Source organism: Notamacropus eugenii, chromosome 1 (assembly GCF_028372415.1).
Source record: "Notamacropus eugenii isolate mMacEug1 chromosome 1, mMacEug1.pri_v2, whole genome shotgun sequence".
In the NCBI taxonomy this organism is placed as follows: Eukaryota; Metazoa; Chordata; class Mammalia; order Diprotodontia; family Macropodidae; genus Notamacropus; species Notamacropus eugenii.
In genome coordinates, this window is record NC_092872.1 from 49,570,341 (window position 1) to 49,593,794 (window position 23,454).

A 23,454-nucleotide genomic window follows, 5' to 3' on the forward strand; every position below is an offset into this window, starting at 1 on the left:
GGTCCAGGCTGCCCAGCACCCAGAGGGCCTAGTCTCAGTTCTCTAGGAAAAGAGCTTCCAGGAAGTTTAGGGGGGCTAGGCTAGAGAGGATAGAAAGACCAGTAACTGCTTCCAATGAAATGAGGTCTCAGGGGTTAAGTAAAGCTCCCCACCCTCACCCCCCTCTGCTCCAACATGTTTCTTCCTCCTCCAAATACAGGCCTCTGGTCTCAATGCCCGGGGTTCACCTTGTAGTGTCCATCCCTCAGGCTCTCCAGGGGCAACCCTTGCCCTTCTGCATGGAAAAAATCCACTAAGGCCTGAAGAGAGAGAAGGTATAAATTGGAAAGGGTATTACCTTCTGAGTGCTAGACCCAAGCACACAGAACCCTTCCCTATTCCTCTAGCTGGTGTGTACACAGGAGGATTCAGACATTTAGCCCAGGCCCATGGCAGGGAGAGGGTTGAATGGGACTCTTCCACTACTGTGTCTGTCCCCATTACCATGGATGGGGGAGTCTCTGGCTTCCCTTTGGGCAGGCAGTGCCTCTCTAAAGCGGCTGCTCTGTTGTCATCATACCCCACAGTGGGCCATTGCCCCAGCTACTTCTATGTGCTCCAGAAGCCAGTCATAAATAAGCCTGCTTTGTCTGGGGGCAAGGGGTGGGGGGTGCGGATCTCTCATTTTAGTTACAACTCAGTAGTCCTCACTCCTGAACCTTGAGCCTCCTTTGAAATATTCAAATCAATTCTTAGTTACAATTTAGGATGAATCCTTCCGTTGTTCCCCTGTGACTCCCTCAGAATCCCCGAGGACCAAATCTGGTCCACTGCTCAATGAAGGCAGGCCAGAGTCAGTACTGAACTGAACCATTCCCTGCCATCTGGCACATCCTTTACTCTGGGGGATTTCCTCCTGCTTCAGGCCAGCTCCCCAGAATGTCCGGCTGGGCCCTTCCCCCTCAATTCCAGCCCGATCCCCACTTACCTCTAACGTATAGTAAAACCTTCTATAGAACTCAGCAGAGACATCTCTGTTGGCCCCCAGAGCCTGAAGAATGACCTGAAGCAGCAGATCCCAGAGAGCTTCCAGCACCCTGGGCAAGAGAGTATATTTATGCATTGAGGTGGATAGGGGAAAGGGGTAGGGACTGAGGAAACACATTCCCACTGGAGCTGGCCTCTGCTTTCTTTATCTGCCCTGAGTTGAAACTCCAGCAGACAGGGCTACCCCTGAGAAGCATAGCCACTGGGAGGACAAGGGCAATCTCTCCCAAGCTGGGGAGAGCAGCAGGGCAAAGCCATTGAGGGAGGCCCTTTACCTGAACCAGGGAGGAAGGCACTGGGACTTTCTGCTTCATTAGCCTGTCAAAGTCCCTATCTGCAGCCCCTAGAACTCCCTTAAAACATTGGCCTTTGCTTAACAAGCTCTCCTAACACCCTCTTCACACCTCCTACACCCCCCACTCCTCCCCCAGCACTTATTGTGCCTGGGATATCCACAATTACGAACACAAAAAAAATCTCATCTTTCTGTCCAGAGTACCCTGTCTCCAGCCTTGCCAAGGGTGAGAAGGCCCTTCTCCCTTGTATCTGGAAAATTAGGAGGTGGGCATTAGGGTTGGAAGGGACCTTAGAAGCCATCCCGTCTGTCAAGTGAAACATTTGTTAAGTACCTACTGTGTACCAGTGCACAAAGAAAGGCAAAAAGCACTCCCGATTTCAAGGAGCTCTGAGGCCCACAGCCCCTTCATTTTACAGAGAATCCCTAAAGTCTCTCCCACCCTTACGCCTGCAGCCCTCCACAGTCCCACAAGCCTGGAGCCCTGGATGTACCGGCAGAGGTTTTCCTTCACCAGTGAGTCACTGAGGAGAATCAGCTTGTCGTCCAGATATTTCATGAGAGGGGCTATAGCCTGAGGAGAGGGATGGAGGGAAGACCCAGTGAACAGGAATCACCATCTTTGGTGGGGAAGATTACCTCCTGCCTCCCCACCCTAGGAGACACCCCCCGCTCCAGCCCAGCCTGTCCACCGCAGGCAGCCCTGATGCCTAACTTCTAATTCCATTAGGCTCTACTTCCCCACAGGAAAGAACACGACTCATTGTCAGAAGACCCATCTCCAACCCTTATCATCTGTGTGAACATAAGCAAGTCTTGGAACTTCAGTTTTCCTATCTGTAAGACTACCTACCTACCTCACAGGGTTGTACAGAAAGATGATTTGAGCCTCAAGGCAACACATAGATACTTAAGTGATGGCCTCGAGGTGGCGCAGGGGATGGAGCATGGGATCAGGAAGACCTGAGTTCAAATCCTGCCTCAAATACGTCCTGGCTGTAAAAGCCTGGGCAAGTCACAACTTTTATCTGCCTTAGTTTCCTCAACTGTAAAATGGGGATAATGACAGCAGCTTCCTCAGAAAGCTGATGTGAGGATCAACTGAGATCATACTTATAAAACCCTTAGCACTGTGCCTGGCACACAGTAGGTGCTTAATCAGTGCTTGGCACACAGTAGGCGCTTAATCAGTGCTTATTCTGTTCCGTTTCCCTGGGCCATAGAATGAAGTACAATTCATCTTAGAGAGCTCTGGCTGTTTGCAGGGATCACCTCTTCATTCTGGATCGAGTCTGGTGACAGGCTGATGTGCTGAACATACTTCTTAATGTCTCCTACCATCTGGGGAAGGGAGATGGGGGGAAAAAGAGAAAGTAAGTGACTGGGAGGGAGAGATGTGCCCCAAAGGGGAAGAAATGAAGGCATCCTGGAGATGGGCTCATCTTGTGGGCACAGCATGCCCCAGCCCCAGCCCTCACCCCAGCCTGTCCCACCTTGGCAGTCAGGTGTGCGATCATGTTCCGGGCCTCTCTCTGAAGGTCCTCATCCATAGCCAGCAGTCGGTTCTTCAGGGCTCTGGGGAGGCCCCCTGGGGACCCACCACCTGGCTCTGGCCACTCCAGCCCCCGAAGCACCTGTCCTGTGGCTTTTCGTATGTGTTCCACATTGTTCAGAGCAATGCAAAGCTGAGAGAGGAGGGGACAGATGACCAGAACTATCCCCAGGATCTGGTTGGGAGCCAAACCAATCCCTGCAACCCTAGGGACTTTGTCTTGTGACTTCACCTCCCCTGTGCCCCCACCATTCCCTTCACCCAGCCCTCACCCCAACAGGCTCACCGGTTCACTCACTGCTTCACCCAGGGCCAGCGGCCGTGTGTCTACCTTCCTCCGAACCAGCTCTGGGTAGTATAGAGCAGCCTCACAGATATCCTTAGGGAGAGAAGAAATAAGCCTTCCACCTCTCCTTCACACCTAGAGCTCCCCACAGAGAACACTTATTTCTCCCCCAACTTTGGCATGTTCCCCTCCCCCTCCCCCTTGCTCTCCTAGGGCAGGGCCCCCTCAAACTGGAGACTCTTCAGGGTCTCTTCATCCCCTCATTCTGGGCTTCACCTCGGTGAGTTGAGTCACTAAGTCCAGGGCCTCAGCTGATTCAGGCCAGGCCAGCTGGGCCCAGAGCTCCTGGGTCTGGGAGAAGCAGAGGGTGGCATCAGCTGCAGAGCTGCTGTGTTTGGAGGTGGCGTCCATGGGCTCCAGCTGGGGTGGGGTAGGGGTGAAACAGAAACACAACCATGCATCATGCACTGGTGCTTCTCCTTTGGGGCAGACCCTCCTAAGGGCATTCATGGGATCACAGATCTAGAATTTGAAGAGGCCCTTTAGGTCATCTAGTCCAATCTGCACATTTTACAACTAAGGAAACTGAGATTTAAATCAGATAAGTGACTTGCCCAAAGTCATATTGGTATTAAGTTGCTGGGCCAGAATTTGAATCCAACCCTTCTAACTCAATATCCAGTGTCCTTCATTTGAACCACACTGCTTCTCAATTTGCCCCAAATCTAACCCTGCCCCCCATCAGCCTTGGGTAGGAGCAACTGAATGTCTCCCACATACCTCCTGGGGCCTATAAGAGAAGAGGAAAGAGGAACCAATCATACTGCCCCCTTCACCTACAAGGGATGTCCGGGGTTGGAGGTGGGGCAGAGATGATAAGGTAGAGTCTGTCCCTCTCCCCACCCAAGGCAAGGGATAATGCAGCTGGACCACAGGGATCCCAGTCTCACCACCCACCTTGTCCACATCCACAGCTCTCTGGAGTCGCTGGCGAGTCTTGTCCCGGAGGGTTTGCAGCCACAGGCGGATGGCTGGAAGGAACTGAGTGTAGAACCCAGGCAGGGCCAGGGTAGAGCTGTCCCTAGGCAGGGAGGAGAAGATGCTAAGGGCTGGGGTCTTGGATCCCTTCTCCCTCCCTGCTTCAGTCTCCCCCAAGGAAGTTGTGAGGTGATGACACTCCCCTTTTATTTTTCTCATCTTTCAGGATGGAGGGAGGGGTGGTAGGGGTGAGACAGGTTATTTCTGATGGTCTAAATCAAGGAAGACTTCCTGGGAGAGGGAGGCATATAGGTACTAGTTCTAAGTTGAAGGTTGGGGGTACATTGAGGGTGTGGTCTAAGAGAATCAATCAAGAAGCAGAGGAGGAGGGATCTAGAAGGTGACAAGGGTCTAGGCTTCGTCATAGAGGGATAGAGAGAACCTCTGAGGGGGTCTTGGACATGAGGGGAATAGGCCTGAGAGTGGTAGAGCCCTAGGAGACTATCTTATTTTCCAAAAATAACCCCTATCCCCAAACTTTTCCCCATCTTCTAGAGGCATATGACAGGTCATTAGAGTTGGAAAAAACCTTAATCTATCAGGGGTAAAGGAGAATAAAAGCCTACTTTTCTATATCATTGTTTATTGTCTACTGAACACTTTCCTTACAACACCCTATGAGGTAAGGGGTGCAAGGGTTAGGACTGCAGAATGCTACGATAGCAGAGTCAGGAATTAACTCACTTGGTGGGGAGGTAGGCTCGTAGGCGCTGGATCTCCGCCAGGGTGATGTAGAGCTCAAAGAGGCCTGGGGCACAACCCGACTCCAGACCAGTGCTCAGCTCCTCCACTGGAGCCTGGACCTCTTCAGCTACCTGCTCCACAGAGTTCACCAACTGAGCCTGGCTTCTGCCAGCCCCATATGTAAGCTTCTCAACTACTGCCTTGCTTCATGCAGCTCAGTACCATGGAGAGCGGAGCAGAGAGGAGGAAGGGAGAAGGAAAGGGACAGAAGAGAAAGGAAAGGAAAAGAAATAGAGAGGAAGAGAAGAGAAAGAAGGGAAGGAGAGAGATAGAGAAGGAAGGGAGAAATGAAGAAAAAGAAAGATGGAGTAAAAAAGAAATGAAAGAGGAGAAGTAAAAAAAAGGAAGGAAAGAATATGGGGAATAGAGAAAGGAGAGAGGAGAGAGAACAAAGGAGGGGAGAGGAAGAGGCAGAGCAGAGAAGGAGGACAGAGAAGGTGGGAGACAGGATGGGACCACGTGGGCAAACCTATTTTACAAAAATTCAAATTCACCTACAAGATAAATTGACCACGTAGCATGCTGCACACTACCTTAATATTTACAACAGGGCTCCTATGGCCAACCACCCACTCCATACATTTAAAATAAGATTCTGTTTATACACAGCTTTCTCAGAATCATGCTTATTGTGGCCCAGCCATTCTGGGAAATGGATTCCTCATTCTCAGTAAGATAAGGAAGAACAAGGAACCCTCATGCTCTTCTCATCCCCCTTCTCTTCAGGCCTAGGACTAAGGAAGACAGGATGAGACAAAGGACCCTGGTTCCTCCCTCCTCCATAAGGTGGGAATTGGGATCCACATTTCTCTCCAAGATGCCCCCAAAGTCTGGGTCTTGGAATGAAGCATTCCCCAGGGGGCTCCTCACCAGCTTCTCCAGCTGCCGATAGGTGATGCCAAACAAATCAACCTTCACAATACTGTGGAAGGAAAGATGAACCTAGCTGAGGGGAAGGCAGAGTCTGGATATGCTCCTCCTAAGCCCTGTTGTACCCTGATATGAGGTGGTGATGGTGACACAGGCACTGGATTTTATCTTTCATGCAAGAGACACAATTGAAGAGATCTTCTATTTTCCCTGCTCTTTGGGAATAAACTCTCTGGGACTCCCCAGGCCTCAGCAGTGCAGGGACCCCAAATATTCCAGTGTTGATTCGGCCACCAACTTGCAAGTCACACAGTCATCAGGTCTTAGAGATCATCTGGCCCAATCCCATCCTTTGAAAGGGAATAGTGTCTGACATTTATATAGCACATTATTAAGGTTCTCAGCATTCCATACATTCTCTCATTTGAGTCTCACAATAGCTCTGTGAATGGGCTACTTCAGGAATTATTAGTCCCATTTAACAGATGAGAAAACAGAGGCTCAGAGAGATATAGTGACTTGCCCAAGGTCCCACCTGTAGGAAGTGGCAAAGCCAGGACTGGATGGGTGGGTCTTGTAATTTCAAACCTAGCAGTCTTTCTACTAGAAAGCATGATTACTGCCTAACATAGTTTATGTTGCTTCAGTTGTCTGGACTTCAGTGTCTTCCTATGTAAGAGGAATAATCATTTCCACTCTGTCTCTCCCAGGGACGGGGGTCTATGAGCACCTAAAGAGAGTGGATGAAAAAAAGCTTTGTAAAGTGAGGCTTTGAGTGTTTGAGGGATGGTGAGGAGAGTCCTTGGTGAATGTGTGCGTGTGCGAGTGCATGTGTGTGGACCCTGTCTGTTTCTCTGAATGTTCCTTCTCTGTCTATCCTACTTTGCTCTTCTCATTCCCACCCCCACCTTCTCTCCTTCCTCACCTGACAAAGAGCTTTCCATAGACGCTGTGGCTGGCCTGTAAGTCATCATACACGGCATCTGCCAGGCTGATAAGTCCAGGGAGACACTCCAGCCCAGGCTGTAGTAAGAGGTCATTCTCATTGCCCTTGGCAGAGCCCAGGACACAGGCACACACGCGCATGCATACACATATACACGCACACAATGCAGAAATATGTCCACACATGTCCATGAGCACATGCTCTTATAAACCCATGAAGAGGAACACAACCTATGACCCTTGGGCCTTGTCTCTGAGATGTGACCATCTCTGAGATGTGACCCTCCAGCCCCAGCCCCAGACTGTGGGCTCTACCTTTCCCAGGGGGCTCCGGCTTCTCTGGAGTCTTTCATACCAGTCCTGAGTTCCTTTCTGAAACAGAAACCAGGATGTGGCTTCAAAGTGACTGGCTATAGAGGGAGATCATTTAGGATGGCTAGACTCAGTTCAATAGACTCCTCCAAGTGTATGAGCTTGGGAAATGGGAGGCTTCTACAAAAACTCTCATCCCTTCTTAACTTAATGAAGCTGTGTATGCAGAACTAGGGTGGAGATTGTCTCAGGGCACCAACTTGTACAGTGGGCAAAAGTGTAACACATGCTCCTCTGGCAAAATAGAAGCCACTACAGGAAACAGTTTTTCCTCCACTCAACTGAATTTAACTACCTCTTATTTATTTTTTCACATCAGGAATTATATAGTTTTCAAGATGAAGGTGGTTTCATGATGCTTGCCCTGAGATTTGAATTTTGCTAATTGTCCCAAGTGTGGAAATGATTTGGTATAGTCCTGAGTGTACAACGAAACAAGAAGGAGGCTGGAGGGTCTGGGCTAAAGCATCCTCTGAGACATAGTAGGGGCACGTTGGAAAAATGACGGGGTGGGGGTGGAGATCTGGGAAACTGAGTTGGATACTGGCCCTGATACAGGTAGCCCGGCTTCATGGGGAGAGGGCAAGACCACCCTGGGGCCCTTTGGAGATTGGGAGAAGCTGAAGGTAGGTAGGAGCAGGGACTCTGGTGGGAGCAGGGGATATGAGAGAGAGAAAGGATGAGAAGAAGATGGGAGGAGAAAGGAGGACTGTCACCAATGGGGCCCAGTGGGGGTCACATCTACCTTCAGGGCTGTGGCAATATCCACATGCAGCTCATTCTGGAATGGGCAGACCATGCGGAAGGGCTGGAGACTGTAAATCTGACTAAGACACCTGGGGGGTTGGGGGAAGACAGAGAGAGAAAGCTCTGACCACCCTACCTACCATGATGAAAAATCAGGGTTTTTAAACTCAAAAAAATATTTCTCCCACATAACCTAGCCATCTAAAAAGGGCTCAGTGGAACTCTTAAAACTGGGATAATCAATTCTGGGTTTTTCCAGAACCCTACCACTTCATCCCTGTCCCCCATCCCTTCACTGAGATTTCATCATCTCAGTGAGTCCCACCTCATTCTCTTGCAGACCCTTAAATCCCTCAAGGACCTCCCCCCACCCATCCTCCTCACTGAGTCCCCACCCATCTGTCTCAGTAATTATTTTACTGAGGCCCCACCCCAGTCACTAATCCCTCATCCCTCTCAGTATTTTTTCTTCTTTTTTTGAAACTGGGGCTGCCTCTTCTTCCCCAGGCTGGAAGTCCACAGCACCCACTCCCCATGACTGGCACAGAAGTTTTAATCTAGGCCAGTTCTTCCCTCCTTAGACAGCCTGGTGGTACCCCTCTTCCTAGGGGGGCTCACCATACTGGTTCTGACTCAGTGAGGATGTCCTCCCCTGCCCCTGCCAGCCTAGCACAGCCCACCTCAGGAGGAACTCAAGGCGGCCGATGGCATTGCTGTTGGTTACAGGGAACAGCTCCCGGAGCTGTCTCAGCAGCAGGAGGGCATGTTCCACGAAGGAGATGAAGCTGTTGGCCAAACTCTCCTCCTGCAGGGGAGACAAGCCATTCTCTCCAGGGGTCTGGCCAGGACATGCAGGAGAAGCAGCCTCCCTCCCTCCCAAAGCACTTGTGTAACAAGGAAAGCAAGAGGCTCAGGGTGGGAGCCTGTAACTTGGAGCTCAGATTAACCCAAACGATGCTGCCCTAGTTCCCAGAATGCACAAACACAGAGGAGCATGGATACATATGCATGTGCATGTGAATACACACACATCAGACCTGGGCCTGAGGGTAGTAATGCTCAGCCCACCCCTGAGCATCCTCTGAGCATCTTGAGACATAGCTGGGATACCTGCAAGCTGCTGGTAGTCCCCGATGAGCCCCCTCCCTGGCTTTCCCACCAACCTCCTCCCCTCCCGGTCCCATGCAGGTCCCATTCACCTGTTCTCTAGGTAGAGCGACTGCTGCTTCTCCCCACTGTTCCTGGATGGTTCCTAGTAGCTCCAGAAGGTAGCAGTAGTCCAAGCTGCAAGCTTGGTGGTGCTGACTGCTGACCTGCCAGTGTCTATGGGCCCCCCAACCCAGGCAGCCTATCAGCACAGGCCTTCCCCCTGCCTCCTGCTATGTGCCTGGCTCTCTGTATGTACCCACATCTATCTCCTCTGTTTCCTTCTCTCCCCTCCTCTAATCTTCCCCCTTCCTATCTCCATCTGTCTACTCACTGTTTGGCTCTCTGGCCTGATGTTTGTCCCCCCACCCACATTGTTTCTTGCTACCTGTCTGTGACCTTAATCTGTATATCCCCACCCATGTCCCTCCACTGCCCACCATTGGCTCCCAAGGGCCAGGTCTGGAGTGACTTCATTTAGCCATAACAGGAAAACATCATTCCCAGAAGCCTGGCCATACTCACATCATGGCCAGCTGCAGAGCTGACAGGTCTGCCTGGGTCCCATGGTGAGAAAGAATAGTGGCTGCAGGGCTGCTCAGGTCTCCTTTCCAGCCACAGGCTTCTGGCTGCCAAGGCAAGGGCCCGACATGGTGATGATGAGAGGAGAAGGCCCTCCTGTGGTCCGTAAAACCTTCTGGGACTAACCCTGCCTCCCCTGATGCTTAGCCCCCTGCCTCCTCTGACCTTTAAACCTTCACCCCAGCACTTCTAAGCACTGACACTCTGGGCAAATCGTTAACTCCCCTCTCTGTAAAATGAGAATAATTATGTTCTATTTCCAGTTTCAAAAGACAGCTGGAAGCAAAGGGGCTGGTGAGCATTAACGCCCTATAGAAAGAGAAGTCAAGGTTGTTACTGTCTAAACCAGAATCAGGACAAGGAATCTCTGCTCCCTTGGTAACGTTTGAAAATTATACCACCAGGTGTTACTGTAACTTGTTTGACATGATTTGTCACAGAATGAATACTTCTGACCCACAGAGTATCGTGGTCTGGCATAAAAAGATGTGCATTTAGAAAATGTCACGTTAAAAAGTGTCACTCACTGTGTCTATGTGCCATCCCCTACTGGGTAGCTGCCTACCTTGCCAGCCCTAGTAGCTTTTGGCCTGGGCACACCTGGATACATTCTCCTGTGGTGCTTCCTCTCCCATGCATGTGAGTCTCACTTCCCTCACCAGACTGAGTTTCCTAAGGGGCAAGGACTGTGCCCCCTTTGCACCTACTACACACACAGAGTAGGCACCCAAATTGCTTATTACGGATATATGTCTTGACCTCATTGTTCCTCAGCTGTAGGACCCAGGGACAGAGCAGGGGAACAGGAGGAGCCCGGACCTCAAGACTCAGGCTGAAGCCTTTACTTCCCTTCATCTTTCACCCTCTACCCCTTCCAGCCACCTGCTGAGAGAAGCCCCACCTGGTCCTGGCCATGCTCAAACTTAAGCAGTTGGCTGAGGAGCAGTCCATGCACCTGGAAGCCTGACATCCTCCGACTCATGCTGGTGTCTCTCTGAAACAGAAGTCCACATCATGCCTCACTGGCCTATCCCCCAAAGCTGCGTTAGTGAGCCATTACTGCTCTCCCAGAATTCCTTCTGGCCCAAGCACTGTTCATGATAACCCCTCACCAACAACCAGCCCTTTTCCCCCATAGCCCTACCCCCTTATTGGTGCCCTAGTTGCACCCATACCCACAGAATTGTGGCATAATACCCAGTAATCTCAGGTAGGAGCTGCATCCTCCCTTTGAGCTCAGAGCTCACAAGAGAAATCCCAGAGGGTAGAAAACAGGAAAGGGAAAAGATGTGATTAAAAAAAAGGAGAAAGGTGGAATGGGAAAGAGAGTAAGAATAAAGGGAAAAGTAGTAGAGGAAAGATATGGGGAAACAGAGGGAGGAAAGAGAGAGGTAAGAGGGAAAAGTAGAGGAGAGAGATATAAGGGGAGGGAGGGGGGGAGAATGAGGAGAGGGAAGAGAAAGGAGGAAGAGGAGAAAGGAGGAAGAGGCGGCCAAGAAAGCAGGTGGCAGGGAAAGAGAATTCACAAAGTCCTAGAAGAGCAGCTGTGAACCTTGAGAAGCTTGTTTTCCAACAGCTGTGGATGCCACAGTGGGAACTTTCTGGATCCCAGCCCAGGAGCAGGGCTCCCCACTGCGCTAAGGGTGTGAGTAGAAAGGAAAGGCTGTTACCTGTGTGGTGATCAGCTTGAGGATGAGGTGGCAGTCTCCCTGGACACGGGAAGAGCTTGATCGAGGCTCTAACTTGAACCACTTGTCTAAGCCAGTCACAGGGATCTCCTGCAGAGAGAAAGAAGTCTACCTCGTCCCTGCGTGCCAGCTGGCAATGGCTTGCCAGGAAAAGCCCTGTTCCCTTCTCTGCAAACACAGAGCTACTGTGCCTCCCATAGCAGACATGCCCAGAATCCTAGAAGATATTAGAGCGAGGAGGACCTTTCGAGGTGCTCCAGGCTGACCCCAAACTTGAGAAGAAGGGCGTCATGCCCCAGGTTTCAACATTCTGATGAAGGCACAAATGACTGGCTTGCTCAATGTGTAGATGATACAAGGCTGGAAAGGAGAGCTCGATTTAGACAGGCTAGAAAGATGGCCTGAAGAATCTAACAAAATAATGTATTATATATATTATAAATTTATATATAAAATAATATAATAAAATGATAAATTTACACATAAAATTATATGGATAAATGTATACTTCTGATGAGGAAGTGGGGCCAAGAGTCCAGAAGATCTGAATTCAAAGCCAGCCCCAGACACTGACCAGCTGTGTGACCTTGGGCAAGTCACTGAACCTCTGTCTTAATCCACTGGAGAAGGAAATGACAAGCCACTTCAGCATCTTTGCCAAGAAAACCCCATGGACAGTACTGGCATGCTACGGTCCACAGGGTCACACAAAGAGTCATACACAACTATAACAACGATGTAGTTCTAAACTTGAGCCCCCAAAGTGTACAAAGTGAACAAATGTATGATGACGGAGCCATGATTAGACAACAGTTTCTGTGAAAAATAATAAAGGTTCTAGATGGGGGAGGCTCAGTGGGCAGCCTTCCCAGTGAATCCACACTGTAACATGGCAGCTGAAATAGTGAATTCTATTTTAGGCTGCATTAGTGGAAGCTCAGTGCTTGGAATAAGGAAGGTGGTAGTCCACTGATCGCTGCCCTGCCACACTATTCTGAAGAAACGTGTTCAGTTCTGAGCAGGAAGAACATCGACAGACTGAAACATGGCCAATGGAAGATGAACAGAGCAGTAAAGTGGCTTGTGACTGCCAAAGAAGGAACAGGGAATGTTCATCCCGGAGAAGAGAAAATGTAAGGTGGTAAATGAGTCCTGTCTTCAAGAATCTGAAAAGCTGTCATGCAGATGAGGGATTCACTTTGTTCTGCTTGGCCCCAGAGAGCAGAACAAGGGAGTTAAAGAGAAGAAGATTTTGGCTTGATTTATGAGGGAAAACTTCCTAACAATTGGAGCTGTGTAGAAGTGCAAGAGGCTGTCTTATTTGGGCTAGAATGGGATGAAATGAAAAGAAGGAATACAGCATCATTGGAGGTCTTCAACCATGGACTGGATGAGCCCATCTCTGGAATGTCACACAGGAGATTCCTACTCAGATACAGTCTGAAGCTTTTGGGTTCCTCCAACTCTGAGATTCTACGGCATCCATAGAAGGGGAGGGACATGTCCAAAGTCATACTTGAATATGTGAAAGATCTTGAATATGTGAAAGATGTTGTTAGTATGAGGGACTCCTAACATGGAAGATTATAGTCCTTCTATGATATGATATGTAAGTCCTGGCAAGTTGTCTGAGGCAACTTGATGAAGGAGCCAGACACCTTCAGGCAAAGGAAGGAGGTAGCATGTGCCAGGCAAGCCAAACCACCACCATCACCTTGACCACTATGTGCCCTCAGACTCTGATCCTGAATCCAAGAGCTTTGGGAAAAGCCATGCTTCCAGCCCAGTGGCCTTGGCCATCATCCTGGGAGGCTGCCCCTGTGATGATGCAGTCCAGTAAATGCTCCTGCAGTGGCTGGGAAAAAAAGTTCCTGTCACCAAAATCCTTAGATCTGTCAAATGGTTCAGAATCATAAACTGGTATGGTTTATTGACAGAAAGGACATTAAGAAAGAGGCATCACCATTTGCTTTGCTGCTGCACCTGGGGTTCATTCCCATCACATCTCAGCACTTAGAGCAGGAACACCAAACTGGGGGATCAGAATCTGGGAAGCCATATCCCCAGTTCCTGCTTCTGATGTGACTCTGCTTCAGATGTGATTAGGCTTGGGCAATAGTTAACAGTTCTTTAGGTTTTCCTTTTTCTATCTGGGAGCAGGAGCAGAGGAGAAGAGGTTCCTGGGATCTGCTCCCCTCTAAGATTCTCAGAGACAGAAGGGAACTTAGCAGTTAATGATCCCCTTTACCATAAAAGTGCCAAGCCTCTGCTTGGAGAACTCTAGTGATAAGTCAACAAATATTTCTTAATCGATTATTATGTGACAGGAACTCACTACCTCTCCAGGCAGTTCATGACACTTTTGCAGAGTTCTAAGTGCTAAGAAGCTTTTCCTTCCATCACCCTTAAAACAAAACACTCCATCTTCCAAGTCTCTTGGAACTAGAACTCTTTCCTTCATCTCCACTCCCTGATTTCCCTGGCTTCTTTCAAGTTCTACCTTCTACAAGAAGTTTTTCCCAAACCCCCTTAAATGCCAAAAGTGCTAATCAGGTGCTGATAATTCTGTTGATTAGTTCTAATTTGATCTGTATATATCTTGTCTGTACAGTCACTTGCATTTAGTCTCCCTAACTAGGCTGTGAGCTCCTGGAGACAGACAACGGACTTTGGACATCTTGACGGACAGGCAAGTGTGTTTAGCACAGTGTCCTGCACACAGTAGGAATTTAATCCATGCTTGTTGTCCCTCTACAACTCTCATTCATTGTTCCTAATTCTGACTTCTGGGGCCAAACATAACGAGTCTCCTCCTCTTTCTCTATGACGCTCCCTCAGAGTTGAAGACAGCAATCATGCTCCTCCTAAGCATTCGGTTCTCTAGCCAGACACTCTCAGATGCTTCCACCCCTATGCTCCTAGCATGGTCTCCAGGCTCTGTGCCATTCTTATTGCCCTCTCCTTGACACACTCCACACTATGTCCTTCCAAAGGTGGAGCTCAGAACAGAACATAAAACCCCAGATGGGAGGCTCCAAATAAATGCTTGTGGTGATTGATCGAATGGCACATCATACTGACAACTCACGACTTTCTAATGTACTAGGAAACCTCCCCCTCCCCCAAGTCCTTTTCATATGAACCATTGTCTCATTAGACCTCCTCCAGTCTGAGAAACAAATGTAGTTGATGTTTTAAACCCACAATTTCTGACTTTGTGGGTTTTTTTTAACTAGGCCTGTGATTTTATAGACCTGTCACATTTCCCCTTATTCCAGGTGGCCCATGTCCATATCTTTTTAGTTCTTGCTTCTATGATCCTTCATGTTTGCTATCTCTCCCAATTTTGTGCCATCCTCTAACTTTGATAACTGTGCTATCTAAACCCTCGGCCAAGTCATTTATAAAATGTTCACTACCCTAGGGCTCGAGACAGAGGGCTGCTGCTATCACTAAAGACAACTTTCCCTCAAGCTGACATCTAGTAATATCCTCTACCAGCTCCCCTTTCCTCATGAGGGGAAGTTGCTGACAGAAGTGGGAGGAATGAAGGTGGTTTTCTCTTTACTCACTCGAATGGGGATGTTGAGGCAGCCCAGGAAGTCATCAGCATTATCTTCTGAGGCTCCTGCCATCCCATTAGCCCGGGCTGATTTGACAATCTGTTTGAAATATCTGTAGGAAGAAAAAGAGAATGGAGGAAACCTGAAATCTTCACATTCCCAAGGAATAATTCTTACCTCCTACCCCCTACTATTCAGTTTTTTTCCTTCCCTACTATTTAGAAGAAGGCTATCACTAGCTAATTTCTTGGTGTTTTCCCCAGGGGCTCCATGCTGGCTGTTGCCCAAAACAAGAGGACGGTTTGGCAAAGAATCAGAAAGCTGAGGCCCACAGACTCCAAGGACCACACTGTCAACCATAAGTGTGGCTGTTTCTCACACTGGAAGCCCTTTGCCTGTCTTCCTTCCCATCCCATTCCCTCATCCAGCTCCTCACCTTCTCTGGGAGATTCAGCCAAAGCTCAACTTGAGCCTCAGAGTGGCCTTCCCTGACCACCACTGCCCACAAGGATTCCTCCTCATCTCTCCATCACCTACAGCCCCACAATTCATACTTGATTCAAGGCTGTCTTGCATATGTTACATGTCGTGGTTTCAGCTGTATGACTTGGCTCTCCACAACTAGTCTGTGAGCTCCATCAGGACAGAACTCACACTTTCTAATGCTTCTCTTCCCTGTGCCTCTGTCATACACTTAGCCCAAGGCAGGGTGGAGAGTGACATGTCCAGAGTCCAAATGAGACAAGGCTGAGGGATTGGGCTAGGATGGCACTGAGAGTACTATCTTATTAACTCTCCTCCACCTTCCCTCATCTCATACACCCCACTACCTTTTTTTCTCTGGACACAGTGCTATGTGTCTGCTATCTACACCTGTAATGTTAATGTAAGGTTAAAGCTCTTCCCTGCCCATTAATAGGCCTCAGACACCTTTTGTTTATTTCTAATGAGGCACTAGATCATGAAGGTTGTGAAAAGAGTACATATACTCTGAGGTGGGTTTTGCTTTGGGGCTTATTTTTCAGAAGAAAGATCCTGTGCCAGATAAGACTCTGGGCAAATGTTTTAAGAAGCCCCCTGGCTTTGAAAACCCAGATGTTGGTGCTTCTCTCTCTAGTAATGAGTATGTATTACCTAAGGTCAGACAGTTGGAAGCCCTGTCTGTTGGTCTTTCTGTTTGTAATTTCTGCTTGTAATTTCTGTTTGTATTTTTTCTGAAGTTCAGGGTGCTGACTTCTTCCCCTGAACTTGATGTGCTTGATTAAAGTAGATTGCTGACCCCTCAGTAGTTGCTTTCCTTTTAGAAAAGCAATTCTACGAACTTGTGCAGCAGGCCTTCCTGTGCATTCCGGGGTCCTTGATGTTACAATACCTGCCCATTCCTTTGAAGCCAATCACTTCATTCAGTTTTTTGCAGGCCTCAGCCACAGAAACATCATCATCATGGTCCCTGAAAGACACAGAAGACCCAGTTGTGTGCCGTGGACCTCACCAGTCAGCCCTAAGCCCAGGCAGAAGATTTTGCTCTACCTACCATATGTCCAGGTGCAGCTGGTCATTGGAGGCATCATCTATTTCACTGACAGAGAGAAAAAGACCGCCTTCTGCTCAGGCATGGCCAGGAGATGGATAGTTTTCCCCAGCTCATCCCTGAAGCAAATGTCCAGGGACAGCCCTCAACCCTGAACCCATGCTTTGTCTCTCATCACCCACTGTGATACAATGGAATGACCACAGGTTGGAAGTCAGGAGAGGTAGCCTTGTAGAATGAAAAGAATGCTAGACTTGGGATTAGAGGGCCTGGCTTCAAATCCTGAATCTGCTACTGTGTGACCTTGGACAAGTCACTTAATTTTTTTAGGCTATTGCTTTCCTTACCTGTGAAAGGGCAGGGTTGGGCTAGATGTCAACTCTTAGTTCTGCCTTGGGTAATTCATTTCCCCCTCTCTGGGTCTCATTTCTAAAGTAGATATGAGTCCCCTCCCTGCTTTGCTGACTGGGTTATTGTGAAGATCACATGAAATAATGCATGAGAAAGTTCTGCACAAATCTGAGATTGTTAACAAGAGCCCAGGACAGCTAGGAATCAGGAGACCTGAATCTAGTTCAGTCTTTGCCACTAAATCACTAGATGATACAATGCAAGTGTGAGCTCTTATTTTTCTGATCTGTAAAATGGGAATAACTACTAGGGGTTGCCTGTTCTAGCCATTGGGTCCCTCCTTTTCCTCCCATATCCATGTTTGCATGGCTGGGTGAACAGTCCTAAGATGGTCAGCTGTCCAGCTACCCCGAATCCAAGACCAGGGCCTTGTTTCTGGCCACAGGGCTGATCTGCACCCCATCCCGCAGCTGGCCAGAGGCCCATGTCCTTACAATAGGAAGTGCTCATTCCAGACAGGGTTCAGGGTGCTGTTCTTGACCTCGGTGACCTGGATGTACTTGGCCGGGAGCACATCTCGAGCACTGTTGCGTTTCTCTACCTTCTCTTTTCGCTTTCGAAAGCTGAACTTCCGTTCTTTCTTTTCCCCCTGCTCTCGGGGGCTCTGGCCAATCAGGATGCCCAGCATGCAGTACGGGTCACTGAACCCTGGGTACATAAGGCACAATTATCCACTGCCTGCTACCCATCCCAAGCTCTGCACTCAAGCCTCAGACCAGCCCTATAGCCCTTAAGGTCTGCTGGAGGATTTCAAACTACTTTTAGGCATCAACACAGGACTCACCAGGAGAGGAAACATCCCCCTAACCTAACAAGCAACGCCTATGACCATTACAGAAACCCATTACAGGGCCTAGGATTTGCCTCAATCCTTACAATGCTCTCCTGCTTTGTGTTCCTAATTTCCCCCTCCCCACTTACATCCATAGAAATTGGGAGACAAAGAAGCCAGTCCCCCCAGCTTTGGTGCACACCCTCCAGAGGTCATCCCATCTAGTACCCCTTGGTAGGACTCTTTCCCACCAAATCCCAACCATCACAGTTGTTAGATGAAAATCTACCAGTCCTACTTCAGTTGCTTTTGTCTGAGAACAAGGTAGTAGTTTCTTAGAACTACAAATTAACTAGGTCCAATCCCACCTGGTCTCATATGGCTATGATTAGCAAGCCCGCCCAAGCCCGACTCCTCCTGATCTGGGGAAGGCCTTGGTAATCCAGGGCCAGGAAGCCTGTTTCTCTTTCTCCCCGCAGGAGGAATACAAGACATACAAAAAGGTAGAAATCCAGGGATCCAGCGATCAAGCTGGAGGATTGAGCTCTGATGGACAGAACTTACTCACCGTTGGCATCCTTGGCCAGGAGGTTCTTGGCCCGCACAACTGTGACTTTCAAAGAATACGCTGGAGGCTGAGAGAGTAGAAAGGGGCCAGTGATTGGGGAGTCCTTAAGCCCCCAGCTTGGGCATAGGTACCTGAGAGAAGGCACCTCCAGTACTAGCCTGTAGTGAAGGTCTGGATGGCTTAGGAAGATGTTATGACAGTCTAACTAGTGGGAACTTCTGGGATGGTTTATTGAGAGGGCAAGTGGGAAGTCAATCTTAGTAGGGATTACCAAAGCTCCCTCTACCTTCTATCCTGCTATCAACCCTTGGCTCATCCTCATGGGCCCTTCTAGACAAAAGGGACCCCAGAATACCAAATGGGAAAAGGAGCTAAGTTTGGGGAGAAATGGTGGTTGGCAGAGTAGGGAGCAAGAACTAGAAGTCAAAAATGTTAAAAAAAAAAAAAAATGAATGGGCTATAAGACTAATGGGCAAGGAATCCCACAACATCCTCCTGTACCCAATGGTCCCCCCCATTACCTTGGCCTCCTTCACATGATGCAGGGCTGCCTCCAGCTCAGAAGAGCTCATATCGAACACCTGGGCATGCAGGGCAGAGAATGGAAGGGCTCACTAGCCTACCTCCAGTGATGGGTATGCCACACAGGGTTCCCAGGGGCCATTCAGCTATCAGCTCAACTGGCCACTGTGTGTCAGATTCATCTCTCCATGAATCTGGTTTCCTCCCTCCCTCCCCCATGATAAAACTTTTTGAGATATGGGGGAGGAACAATGAGGATCTGATGCTTCATTCAGGCCCACAAAGGGGATTTCCCCCAAATTGTGAGGCCAAACACAGCCCCATATCCTGGGGAAAGGGCAGAGGACTGACTTCCTGAGCATGCTCAGCCCCTTGGCCCAGAGAGAAGGAATAGCTGCTTCCCCTGCTCTTCCCACCAGTTGCAATATTGGCATTTCTCCAAGACTCCAAACAGAGGATGCAACGGGGCTGCTCAGGCTTCAGGAGTTCCATGCTTAGTAATAATAATACCAGCTCACACTCTTGTGGCACCTTAAGGCACACAAAGCACTTTCCTCACAACAACCCTGTGAGTAGGTAGTGCAAGTATTATTATCTCCATTTTACAGATGAAGAAACTGAGGCCTGGAAAGGGTTTGTGTGAGATCACATAGTGGGGAAATGTCAGGATTTGAACCCAGGCTTTCTTAGCCCACATCATCTCTATATCCACATCCATCACATCATTATAAAAGAATTGAGTGTGACTCCCTCCTGCACTTCAAATCTAGTGCTCTTTACACAACACCACACAGCCTCAGACTCTAGAAGGGTCACCAATGTTTGATAAATAATGTAAATTTTAAAAACAAATGAATGAATTTTTATTTGAAAAAGGAGGGATATTCTTCTGGACTGGTATGTGTCCTGACCTACCTGAAGGCAGGGGGATGGCCCAGATGGGCCCCCAGAGTCAGTTCCCAGCTGGGGAGTCTGTAACAATCCTGGAGGCTACAGCCATGGGAGGTGAGTGACCCAGACAACCTTCTGAGATACTCAGCTCCCAAGCTCAGGACACAAGCATGCCTTGCCTTGCCAACAGATCGCCTATTCCTACTGGGCGATACAGAGTTTCTCAAAGGCGAGGCTCCTCGACTTGGCCTTCCATTTCATACCCTGGGACTTCGGAAGAAATATCATAACTGAACTTCAGGTTCCAAGGGGTTGGATTCTCCCAGAAGGGAGGAAATTTATAGACATATTATTTTTAATTTCCAAAGAAACTTTATCCCCTCCCCCTCTCCCAGCTGTGCCTCCCAGATCCTAGCCTCCAAAAGGCTTTGACTGGGAAGATTACTGAGGGCCTGTATGAACTTCTATGGAGTTCTCTCTTAAAACTCACTTTCTTTAAAGAATTCTGAATTTTTCCCATGGGGTCTCAGGTGGAGAATCAATCCAAATGTGTGGATTGTGAGGTGTAGAGATATCTGGGCCCCAATCCAGGCACTTGAATTCTCATCCCAGTTAAAGACCTCAGTAATCTTGGGTAAGTAGTATTCTGTATCTCTTTCCCTTTCTAGCCAAACTGCTACACTGGAAGGGTCTAACTCTTCTCTCATTCTACTCTGAACCTTTGGCCATCTGCCTTCTGACTTCCTCATTCAAGTGAAACTGCCTTCTCCAAAGTTACCAATGATTTCATGGTTGCCTGATCTAATGGCCTTTCCTCAATCCTCATCCTTCTCCATCTCTCTGTAGCATCTAACACTACTGATCATTCTCTCCTTCTGAATATTCTCGTGGCTTGGGGTTTTCATGGCACCATTACCTCCTCCTCTCACTTATCTGACTCCTCCTTCTCATTCTCCTTTGCTAGATCATCATCTATGTGATGCCTCTAACTGTAGGCAGGTTACAAGTCTGTCCTTAGGTCCTTTCATCTTTTCTCTCACTTGGTGATTTCATCAGCTTCCATGGGATCAACTGTCACTTCTATGCAGATAGCTCCTATCTACATATCCAGACCTCATTTATCTTCTGAGCTTCAGTCCCATTTTAACCATCTGTCTATTTGCATTATATATCCCATAAGCCAAATAGAACTCATAATATTTCCCTTCCCAAAACCAATACCTCTTTTATTTTCCTGTCAGGGGAAACCTCTTACCATCTAATAACCCAGGTTCACAACCTTGATATCTATCATTCTTACTTCATTGCCCTAGCTCACTCTATATATCCAATCAGTTGCTGGATCTTGTCATCTCTGACACCTATTCTATCTATGGGTTTCTCTCCACTCACAGACACCATCCTGGTACTGCCACTCTCATCATCATCTCTCACCAAGACTCAGTCTCCTAACTGAGCTTCCTGTCTCAAGTCTCCCTACTCCAAATAATCCTCCATCGAGTCACCAAAGATAAGGCCCTAAAACAGTTTAACCAGGTCACCCCTCTACTCAATAAACTCCAGTGGCTCTAGATCACCTCCAGGATCAAATACTAATGCCTCTGGCATTTCAAGTTCTTCACACCAGCTCCCCTTCTTACCTTCTACACATTACTCCCCTCCCTGCACTCGACATCCCACTCATGCTAGCCATGTTGCTGTTCGTTGCACACCCCTACTACTCCCTGTTTTATACTGCTCCCCCACCCCCATGCTAGGAATTTGTCTTCCCTTCTCAAATCCACTTTTTGGAATTCCAGTTTCCTTCAAGACTCAGCCACCTTCTGCATGAGGCCTTTCCTAGTCCCTCTCTCCTTTTCTTCTATAAGGCTACCTTGTATCAAAGTTATCTTTTTTTCCCCAGTGGGGATGGGAGAGGTGAAAGGGAAAGAAAAATACTTGTTAAATTGGGGGGGGAAAGTTATCTTGTATCTGTTCTGTCTGTGTTTTGTATCTACCTCCTATCTGTGTGCCATTGTCTCTCCAGTTAGAATGTAACCTTCTTTCCTCCCCTCTCTCTCCCTTCCTCACGCTGGAGGGCAGAGTGTTTTACTTTGCCTTTGAATCCCCAACACTTAGCACAAGGTCTAAGTATGTAATATATGCTAAACACATCTGCTTAATAGATAACTGAGGAAGTAAGTGGCACCTTCTGCATCCCAGGGTGGGGAACTTTGCAGCCTCAAGAACACGTGGCCCTCTAGGTCCTTGGGTGCAACCTTTAGACTGAGTCCAAATTTTATAGAACAAATCCTTTTATTAAGGGGATTTGTTCTGTCAAGTATAGACTCAGTCAAAGGGCTGCACCCAAGGACCTAGGTCTGGAGGTCAGAGGTTCCCCACCCCCGCAAAAAATTTATCCCCCCCTTCCACTGAATTTCCCCCAAAACAACAAAATTTCCTTATATTTACTTGGCCTAAGTCCTTCCTGTATGTGATACATGTAGAACGCTTCCCCTGATAAAAGGTAAACTCCTGAAGGCAAAGGCTGTCTTCCTTTTGCATTTGGAGCGCCAGCACCTGGTCTAATGCCTGCACATAGTAGGGGCTTACCCAGGTGTTTGTGGGATTGATTAAAGTCATAGCCCCTCTCCAGGCCTGAGTCTCTGAAGGTCCTTCCAGTTCTCACTTTCTATGGCTTCTATAATTGGGCAAAGAAGGTTTTTGGTCCCCCAAAACTGGCTCCCTCCAGTAGGGGTAAGAAGCATTTGTGGTGCAGTGAGAAAAAAAGAGCACTGAATGAGGGACCCTCAGAACTGAGTTCTAATCCTAAACTGACACAATGCTTTGTGTCCTTGCCACCCTGGGCCTCAGTTTTTTCACCTGACCAATGGAGGGGCTGAGACTACTTAATGTCTAAAGTTCCTTCCAACTCCTGTGATTTGATTGCATGAAGTGGAAAGGAAACTTTCGGCATGAACTAGTTAGCCTCAACTCCAGGCTCTCCCATCCATCCTCCAAGGAGGGGCCCAATTTCTGAAACAAGCAGGGAAATTGGGATGGAGTGAGGGATGTGTGTCTAGGCTCCTTGGAGGCTGCTCCTACTGATGTGGGGAAGCATGAACAGCTTCTTGGAGCATGCTCCCCATGGCTGGGGAACCAGGTTTAGGGGCTGACTCCTCTATTCTCACACAGCTTAACCACTTGGATAGGGAAGGAGGGAGAGGGACTTTACTTACCCTGACAGATCCCACTGTAGAGCAAGAGTTCAAACAGAAAACAGCAAAAGAAGACAGCAGACAGTTTAAAAAAAAAATACACATTTACAACAAGACTCCCAAGCTCAACACATAGACATGACGCAGACAGTGGGACCACAGAAAAGCAGTGTATTTGTGGGGGTGGGGGAGAGGGGCCTGAGCCTGGACTGGGCCAGTACGTGAGGACTCAGGAGACTATGGTGTGCCACATTTCCCTCTCATATTCCCTGTCCACTGCCCTGGGAAAGGAGGTCCAGAAAACAGGTATTTTGTCCATACTTGGTGGTGCACTGTGAGTGACCTTCAGGGGAGCACTGGGAAGGTAGGGTTGGGCAGCCAGACAAACTTAAGGACCAGTAACTATGGATGTTTGTGCAACCACAGCCATTACCTTCACCCAGTAAACAGCAAACACAGTAGACATGAGGACAAACAGGACAGGTTACTGGACTCCAGACACAGAGGCTGATCGGGAATGACTTGGACCCCTCCCTCTCTCTTTCCTCCCTTCCTTCCCCTTCTCTCTAGGCCCTCTCTCCCTCCCTGCTCCTTGGCTGGCCTAGTATCTGGGCTATCTATCAGTCTATTTTGATGGGTAGGGACTAGTGTCAATCTCAAGGGAAGGTACTTAGGAACCACTAGCTCCTCTCATCCCTGGAGGAGCCT

General features: G+C 48.6%; 1 protein-coding gene across 1 annotated transcript in view; it reads right to left on the reverse strand.

Moving 5' to 3' along the window:
* The window catches only part of BAIAP3 (BAI1 associated protein 3), a 33,699-nt gene that overhangs the window by 3,020 nt on the left and 7,225 nt on the right, over positions 1-23,454 (reverse strand). Inside the window, exons 5-28 of the mRNA XM_072600270.1 lie at positions 18,658-18,717; positions 18,137-18,203; positions 17,231-17,444; positions 16,389-16,433; positions 16,227-16,304; positions 14,864-14,966; positions 11,274-11,381; positions 10,505-10,597; positions 9,547-9,650; positions 9,075-9,198; positions 8,556-8,680; positions 7,874-7,964; positions 7,072-7,128; positions 6,737-6,834; positions 5,812-5,863; positions 4,882-5,012; positions 4,117-4,240; positions 3,436-3,579; positions 3,160-3,252; positions 2,815-3,006; positions 2,594-2,662; positions 1,816-1,895; positions 968-1,076; positions 228-299 (exon numbers count right to left, since the gene is read on the reverse strand). Of these exons, the coding sequence (XP_072456371.1) occupies positions 228-299; positions 968-1,076; positions 1,816-1,895; positions 2,594-2,662; positions 2,815-3,006; positions 3,160-3,252; positions 3,436-3,579; positions 4,117-4,240; positions 4,882-5,012; positions 5,812-5,863; positions 6,737-6,834; positions 7,072-7,128; positions 7,874-7,964; positions 8,556-8,680; positions 9,075-9,198; positions 9,547-9,650; positions 10,505-10,597; positions 11,274-11,381; positions 14,864-14,966; positions 16,227-16,304; positions 16,389-16,433; positions 17,231-17,444; positions 18,137-18,203; positions 18,658-18,717 (2,433 nt within the window). The remainder of the gene's footprint in view (positions 1-227; positions 300-967; positions 1,077-1,815; positions 1,896-2,593; positions 2,663-2,814; positions 3,007-3,159; positions 3,253-3,435; positions 3,580-4,116; positions 4,241-4,881; positions 5,013-5,811; positions 5,864-6,736; positions 6,835-7,071; positions 7,129-7,873; positions 7,965-8,555; positions 8,681-9,074; positions 9,199-9,546; positions 9,651-10,504; positions 10,598-11,273; positions 11,382-14,863; positions 14,967-16,226; positions 16,305-16,388; positions 16,434-17,230; positions 17,445-18,136; positions 18,204-18,657; positions 18,718-23,454) is intronic.